Here is an 8,087-nt window from a genome sequence, read left to right on the forward strand (position 1 = left end):
TTTAGTATAGTCCACGGCTCCTCAAACAAAGATGAGGGTACAGCATCATCATCCATTATGTACAAGATTTGTATAACATGACTAAACAAACCTGCTTTGAAATGGACAGCAGCATGTGTATTTTCTACAACACTTCTACTTTATTTCATGTCAGAGAATAATTTTATCTTCTCAGAGTCTAATCAGAAAGTTAATTTTATTTTGTATTAGACTATAATTTTACCTTACACCTCCTCCGCAATTTATGTTACGGAAACCTTTATTTAATTAACAAAGCAATTAAAACTTACACCGTAACAATGGGTTGGTGAAAAAAAGCTAACATAGCTTCTATAGTTTTGATCCCCACCCCTACACACCTATACACTTGAGGTGAAAAAATATTCTTCATACCAACCAAACAATGAGAAATTAGTGATTTTCTCTCGGAAATCCATTTTATGTCAAACAAATGCGGCTTAAGATATATTAATAATTATCCAGATCTCATCATGTGTACGCTTTTACTTAATTCACCAGCATGGATGATTGGACTATTTATGAACGATTTGGAAATCATGGCAGACCAAATAAAAAGAGAAATGATAAAAATGCTTGCTATACAATTAATTCCGTTAGTGAGTAATGATATCATTTAAAAGAATATAATTTATATATAATTATATGGTAAAAATAAAGGGAAACTGCATAATTCTGGTGAGGCCTAGAACCAAAAGGAGTAAAGGACCAAGCATCGTTGTCTTAAGCGAATGGAGCATCATTTCAAATTCCAAATCCTGTGGAAGGAGTTGGCATCGTTGTTTTCGGAGGGGCCTCTATTGAATATCTTTCCTTGTCATGCTCGCAATTTACACCGTCTTTAAAAACTCTTGGACCAAGTTTCTTCGTGTACGCCAAGGCATTGAACTTTTTTTTTTTATTATTATTATTGGTAAAGGCATTGAACTCGTTTACTTTTGGTGCTAAATTTGCAGTCATGAAAATTGTCGATTCATTTTATAATACCAAAAGAAAAACAATATAAGGAAAAAAAAAAAAAAAAAATCTATATTTCACTTTCCTGCCGATAAAGATGATATACATGCCCTTGCGTCGCAGTGAGGATGAAAAAGTCATTGATGCAGCCCACTTTTGGATTAGGGCTCTTGTTAAATGGGTCATATAACCAGCAAGATCTTCTGGTTCAGGCATTCATCTGCTAAAGCAATTATAATGTAACCCCAACAAACCACAGATCTCTCAGTATATTAAGACGAACTCCTCCTACCATGGATGCAGAATTGATTATTCATGAACTGTGTACTTCTGCCGCAACCAGGACTGTATTTCACTTAACTTGCTTGCCAATGTTGTTAATACTGAAACCAATCGTGACATCGGTTCCCGCCTTTCAGCTGATCATTCCCTTCTGGCTTGCTGTGTGTCTTCTCCAGAAAGGTTGTCATCCTTCGTAGTCGTATTACTGTATACATCAACTGTTTCCTGAAATATTGTGAATTTGCCAATTGCGTTATAAGAAAATGAGTTTAAAATAATGAAAGCAATTATACAGAAAAAATAATCATCTGAGATCATTTCAATGAACCTAGAAAGAAAAGGGATATAAAGGAGAAAAAAAAAAATCTGTTTGACCATGAGGCGTAACTTCAAGATCGTTTAAACTGACTATACATTGACATACTGATTTATCTTGCTAGTGAAGCTGAACTCTGTTCTAACTTTAGTTGGGCTACACTTTGATTTGCTTCAAAAAGATTCTAAGTCAAATGCAATGGGATATATGACAATTCAAAACTCCCCCTTCCCTTTTCTTTTCTTATGAACTAAATTAATTCAGACACAGGTAGCTTAAATAAACAATTGTTAATGCGAGCAGCAGTATAAATGCAGTACACAGTTAACATTTTTATCTATAGCTTAAACAATAATAAACAGGATTCTCACTACTGTATATTTATGAGCAAACTTGCTACCATACCTTTTCCACGTTTTCAAAGGATTGCTGACCATCACTCCAATCAACCTTGGAATTGGTAGAAACTTTATCATTTTCCATTCTAAACATGGGCGTCGTTTTCTGATCTTCCTCTAAGTCCTGACCAGATAGATCACCATTTACAACTCCAACATTGGAAGAACTGTGTAAGGTAGCCACAGACTGAACCTCTTCGTTACTTTCAGCAACTGAGTCAGCTCCAGCACCATTTTCCCTCTCAAGTAATTTGGCTTCTCTCTCATGCCCCTCATTGGTTGGTTGAGTTCCTTTAGCCGCTGCCTCTTCAGCTTTTCTCTTTTCTTCTTCTTCTTGTCGTCTTCTTGCCTCTTGCTCCTTTATCTGTTTAAATCTGGAATATAAAAGCAGATTATCACTTACCAAAAAAAAAAAAAAAAATTTGCTTACCCAATAAAGGCAGATTAAGACCGCAAGTATCACCCATAAAATGCATAGTAAATATAAACAGGTATTAACAAATATTAACCTTTCACCAGGAGGTAACCCCTGTGATTTCAACTTTTCTCCTTCTCTGGCCTCCTTTTTGGTGGAACCCAATTCAACAACTGGCTTCGGAATCTGGAATTCATCATTCTTGATGATATCTTCAGCTAATGTACTCGCTGAAATGTTTGCACCCCCTAACTTCTGAAGCCATACTTGTTGAGCAGTGCTCAATATATTATTTGTGAACCTGCATAAGCATAACTGAAATATTCAAAAAACCATAAAATACTACCTGCTTAGGAAAAAAAAAACATCTCTTGTAGAAAAGAAGGGCTTTCTTTACATACGCTCACCAATAAAGGCTTAAGCCAGAAGGAACCGAAAGAGCAAAATAACCAATCATTAGAGGGAGGAATTTTGTTATCGCTTGAGAGCTCTTCATGTTTGGATCGTTATTCTGAAAGTTATTATAACACATGTTAATTGATAAATAAAAAATAACCTAGTACCAGGGAGAAAAAAGTAATAAGAAATATTATATAAAAAAGGTGAAAGCTTACTACACTCTTTTAACCATATTGGATGCACATCTAAAGACAAAATAATTGAATTTTAGAACATTCCTTTTCATTTCTACGATTTCTTCATATATAATTATTTTTCTTGTAATATTTGAAAACCATAAAATGCTTGATATTAATGGCAGCACTAATAGAAGGTAAGATGAGACAGTTGACTGAAATTGCTTGGTCATGTACAACAAAGACCAATTGCTAAAAAGACAAGAAAAAATAGCCAGCGACTAAAAACTGACTCATCCCTATACAGAACAAAGAGAAAACAATATATTATAAAAATGTGTATAGCTAGTTATGTTTGAATGTGATCATGCTAATAACACCTAGGTAATGACTGACCTGTGATGACTGCATAATTTGAACAGAGATGTACTGTGACAAAACCAGCAACACGGGCAAGACAAGATATGCCAAGGTGTCCGACCATCCAAGGGGTGGATGACCATCCTGAGAAAACAAAAGTAACCAATACCGGAAATTCATTCCACAGGATTCAAGATAGGTAATAATTAAGTATCTGATGCAAGCAACTGCCAGAAGCATCAACTTAAAACAAAATGGAACAACAATCATAGTTAACAGCACATAAAAGATCTGAAGCGGATAAACATGGAAAAACATACATCACTGCTGAAGTTGTATTCAATGATAATTGAATGATTGATTGTTATTGAGCTTGTAAACCAAATAGCAAAATGGCTTCAGCATATATTGTATAATTCAACATTTTTATTAGAAATTCTTGAAAAGAGAGCAGGGTCGTTAGATTTGAAAGTAAGATACTTACCACAAAAGGGAAAAGCCAAGAGATGCCACTGCCATTTTGTCGAGAAGCAATGGTAGTTGGACCAGCCAGGGAGGGTATCCAGAAAAAGCCTTCTGTAAGGAGTCCCTTTAATATTAGGCACAAGCATTCAATTAGATGTGGAAAGAAATCAAAAGCTACCACAGGTTACCGATAATAAATCAAATGACAGAACATGTTACCTCATCCGCCACATTAGAAAGGGCCCTATAGAGCCCAATCCATACTGGTATTGTGGCAAGTGTAGGTAGGCATCCTGGCACAACAGGGAAGGAAGAATATTAAAGCTTTGAAAGCAAAAATTTAATCAAAATAAACTCTGTTTCTCCCCCCCTCCTCCTCCCTCTCAAGTGCTCACAAGAAGATTTGTCAAATGGGTTGTTTCGGAAATTGCCAAAACAGCTACTTATGCAAAATGCCGTACTTGCATTGAATTCAACGATGTTAGAAATGCCCATGTGCCAAGTGATTCAATAATTGCAAACTTTAACCCATTTCTACATCCAAAATTCTGTAACCAAAATGAAAGACCCGACCCGCAAATTTTATGCAGAAAGATGTCTAAATAGTTACTAGTATTCATCAAAACACTTTAGTAAAATTGCTGCAAATGAATGTCAAACATCAGTAACATTAGTTTAAGTACCTGCCAGCGGGTTTATGCCAGCTAGTTTATACAACCGAGCCGTTTGTAGTTGAATTTTTTCCTGCAGATAAACAAAGCATCAGAGCTGGTCATTCAAAACAGATATAGTTCATCTTTGATCCCCTAATTTTAGTCATGTTCCTCGTCTGATTTTTTTTTTTTTTCTCAAAAATAAAAATCTTCATTGAGAAACAATAAACCATGTTAAAGAGCACAAAAAATTCACCTGATCTCCAGCATACCGTTCCTGAATAGCCTTTACCATAGGTTGCAAGGAGCGCATAGCCATTGCCGATTCCACCTTCACACAATCATATCACCATATAATCCATACATACATACACAAACACAGATACATACATACATACATAATATTAAAATACCTGTTTCTTTGTCAAAGGAAAAGTGGCAGCCTTTACAATAACAGTCAATAGTATTATAGCGAAACCATAAGCGTACGGAGCGTGCACCGTCGATAGCCCGTCCTTCAGAACCTAAAACACAGAGAAACAGTGCGTTTTGGGGAATTTTCTTTTACGGCAACGTTTAACATCAGAGAAATGAGTTTTTTTTTTTTTTTCTTTCACCTACCTTGAGCACACTCTCCATGTAATAAGTGATTCCCGAGAGCCAATCACTGCTCTGTTTGGTCGCGTCGGTAACGCCGTCGGAGGACGAAACGGCGGCGTCCGCAATCGTGTAGAGCACGCTCTCGGCCCGCCCAAACAGGTCCCTAACCAAGCTCTCCGCCGTATCGGGGTCGGGGAAGAATCCGGGAGAGTTGAACCCGACCCGGGACACGACCATAGAGCCCCGGAGAAACGGTTTGTAGTTGTGGTAAGTTCGGTGAAGGAGGAGAGGATGGTTGGAGGAGGTCGTTGTTCGGGCCGGAAAGGAGGATAGGGCTAGGTACGGTGTAATCGCGGTGGCCATTTGTGCGCGTTTGGTTGTTGGGAAAAACCCTAAAAGGAGAGGTTTTTGTTGGCAGCTCTGCGAGGGTGTTTGGTGGCAGTGAGTGAGGTAAACAAGTAACGATTGGTGGATCTGGAAAAGTTGTGGGGGAGTTGCTGGTCTCCACTTTCTTTCCAGTTCGAGCAGCTTGATTAGAAAAATCTGCTGATCTTTTTCATGCGACGGTGTAAATAGGTACGCGTGGGCAGGTGTATTAAAATCGTTACACTCGCGTTGCTCCAAGTGAAGACTCGGTGTTCAACTTGCATGAGAGCATTGGTCAACATAAAAAGATCTTCAACATTTTTAAACCTACCACATATTGGTTGTACGGATCCAACTTGCATGTTATTTTATGTTGTAGTTTTAATTAATGATTAAGATTGAATTTTAAAGTTGACTTACTTTACACACTGTTATTAAAATAACAGTATGTAAGTTGAATCTCTGTTCAATTTTGAGATCTTACCACCTTTGACCACAATTGATGTACTATCACACTGTGGGAAAAGACCGACATAATGCGTCTTCATAATTCTATAACTTGGTTGTAGGTGACACAGCCAGTGTCCAAACAAGGAGATGAGACGGTTGGTGTTGGTATGATTGGAAGTTTAGGGTGACACATGTGACATGGCTATCATTAAGAGTAATTTGCTTAGAGCACTCACAACCGATTAATTAAATGTTATTTTGGTTAGTAAGAATGTAAATTTGAATGTTAAAGTAGTTGTATTCAGCTAACTACTATAGCGCAAAATTTGATAAACACCGCAGCTCATCAAACGTGGAATATATTACTTTAAAAATTAGAATGTAGTTAAAATATATATTTTTTCTTTTAACTAAAATAGAAAAGAAATTTATTTTTGTTTTTGTTTTATTTATTTTGAATTGAGAAAAGAAATTTGTTAAGCCCAATATAAATGCTCTTGAATTTTGGGTCTAGTTGGAGGCATGGTGCCATAGGTTCATGTTCGAAAACTTCCATTCGGCCCTTCTTTCATTTGGGTTTTTAGGAAATAGGATAAAGAAGTGACGATTGGGCTTAAGGCAGCTGGGCCTAATTAATTGATTTATTGAATTGAACCCTCAAATGGTCATTCATGGACCATGACACACTCTGGTAGTTTTTTTATTTTTTTGGTTTTTTTGATATGTCTACACAAGAAAAGAAAATAAGAGATTCGAACTAGTAACCTTCGCTTCATAAGGCGTAGTCCACACTCTCGTAGCTAGTTATGTGCAAAATGTGCATTCAATTAATTTTGTTATTTGGGGGTTATTTATAGCATATATAATCATTTTTATGGGAAATAGATGCATCAAAATCATTCTATAGGAAATAAATTCAAACAATATTAAAAACAAGCTTTTCTCAAAGTTTAATTTCAACATTACAGATGATATAGTAAGAGCAAAATTGAGTACTATAAAATTATAATGAATTATTATTTTTTTTTCTTTTTGGTAATTTTGTTTTTGGGAAGTGATAAGAAAAAAGTGGTGGGGGTATGGAATATGAGGTCCATATCTGATAAGACTGATATCTCACCGATCACCCTCTTTGGATAAGAGACGAATCCAAAAGCAGAAATCTATTGGACCTCACATCCTAGCTTGGCTCCACGTCTATAATCCAATTTCACCTTACAGCCAACCATTGAACCGCACATCTCTTCTTCTCAACTCACAGCTTCTCCATCTGCGCGCCCTCACGAGCAAGAAAACATCAATGGCAGCAACTATAGCAACAATGGCCATGCTCAACGCAAAGTGCTTGAGCAGCAGCGCCACCAAAATGGCTAATCCCACCAAGCCAACCGCGAAGCTTCAGAACCAGCTCCCAAAAGGACTTACCTTCTCTAAACCCATTGAAAATCCCAGCCTGTCAACTTCCCTAACAAGCACTGCCATCGCCGGAGCAATCTTTTCAAGCCTGAGCTCTTGTGACGCGGCCTTGGCTGCCCAACAAATCGCTGAGATAGCCGAAGGTGATAACCGTGGCCTAGCGCTGTTGCTTCCCCTTATTCCAGCCATAGCTTGGGTGCTCTTCAACATCCTCCAGCCGGCTCTTAACCAAATCAACCGCATGCGTAGCTCCAAGGGGGTGATCATCGGGCTCGGGCTCGGCGGCTTGGCTGCATCGTCTGGATTCATGTCAACGCCACATGCATCGGCTAGTGAACTTGCTACGATTGCCGATGCCTCTGCGAGCGACAGCAGGGGACAGCTTCTTCTCATCGTTGTTGCTCCGGCCATTCTCTGGGTCCTCTACAACATTCTACAACCGGCCTTGAACCAGATCAACAAGATGAGGTCCGGGTGATTTGTATAATAATTTTGTGGGGGATAATTGGAACAAAGTAATTTGTAATCGTTCCTTATGTTAATGAACCTTTTTTCTTTTTGTTTGCTCCCCTGTTTTTTTGTGTTCTTCGGATGATTTTAAATTGTATAATTAGATCCGATTATCTTAGCATAATAAATTTCTTCTATTTTTAGTACAATAATTTATCTTTTTAATATATATTTTCATATGTATAAAGAATGAATTTGAGTTGTTTAATCCAAAATTAAAGATATATACAGATGAGAGATCGATAACTAGGTATAAGAAATATATACACACATTAAATGTCAATATAGGATGTGATAAAACCCACA

General features: G+C 37.3%; 2 protein-coding genes across 2 annotated transcripts; one reads left to right on the plus strand and one right to left on the minus strand.

Moving 5' to 3' along the window:
* Positions 1–973: 973 nt before the first annotated feature.
* Positions 974–5,580, minus strand: ALB4 (OxaA/YidC-like membrane insertion protein). The gene is made up of 11 exons (XM_059592161.2): positions 5,061–5,580; positions 4,853–4,963; positions 4,696–4,770; positions 4,470–4,530; positions 4,006–4,079; positions 3,806–3,910; positions 3,358–3,465; positions 2,794–2,897; positions 2,481–2,687; positions 1,979–2,345; positions 974–1,482 (listed from the first exon to the last, which is right to left on the minus strand). Exons 1-11 carry the CDS (start codon positions 5,400–5,402, stop codon positions 1,399–1,401), a joined length of 1,638 nt encoding a protein of 545 aa, XP_059448144.2. The 5' UTR covers positions 5,403–5,580; the 3' UTR covers positions 974–1,398.
* A 1,435-nt stretch (positions 5,581–7,015) lies between these two features.
* PSBY (photosystem II BY) lies at positions 7,016–7,835 on the plus strand. The gene has a single exon (XM_059591404.2). The coding sequence runs from the start codon at positions 7,156–7,158 to the stop codon at positions 7,747–7,749; it is 594 nt and encodes a 197-aa protein (XP_059447387.2). The 5' UTR covers positions 7,016–7,155; the 3' UTR covers positions 7,750–7,835.
* The last annotated feature ends 252 nt before the right edge of the window (positions 7,836–8,087 follow it).

This window comes from Corylus avellana, chromosome 4, assembly GCF_965113065.1.
Source record: "Corylus avellana chromosome 4, dhCorAvel1.hap1.2, whole genome shotgun sequence".
Taxonomy (NCBI): domain Eukaryota; kingdom Viridiplantae; phylum Streptophyta; class Magnoliopsida; order Fagales; family Betulaceae; genus Corylus; species Corylus avellana.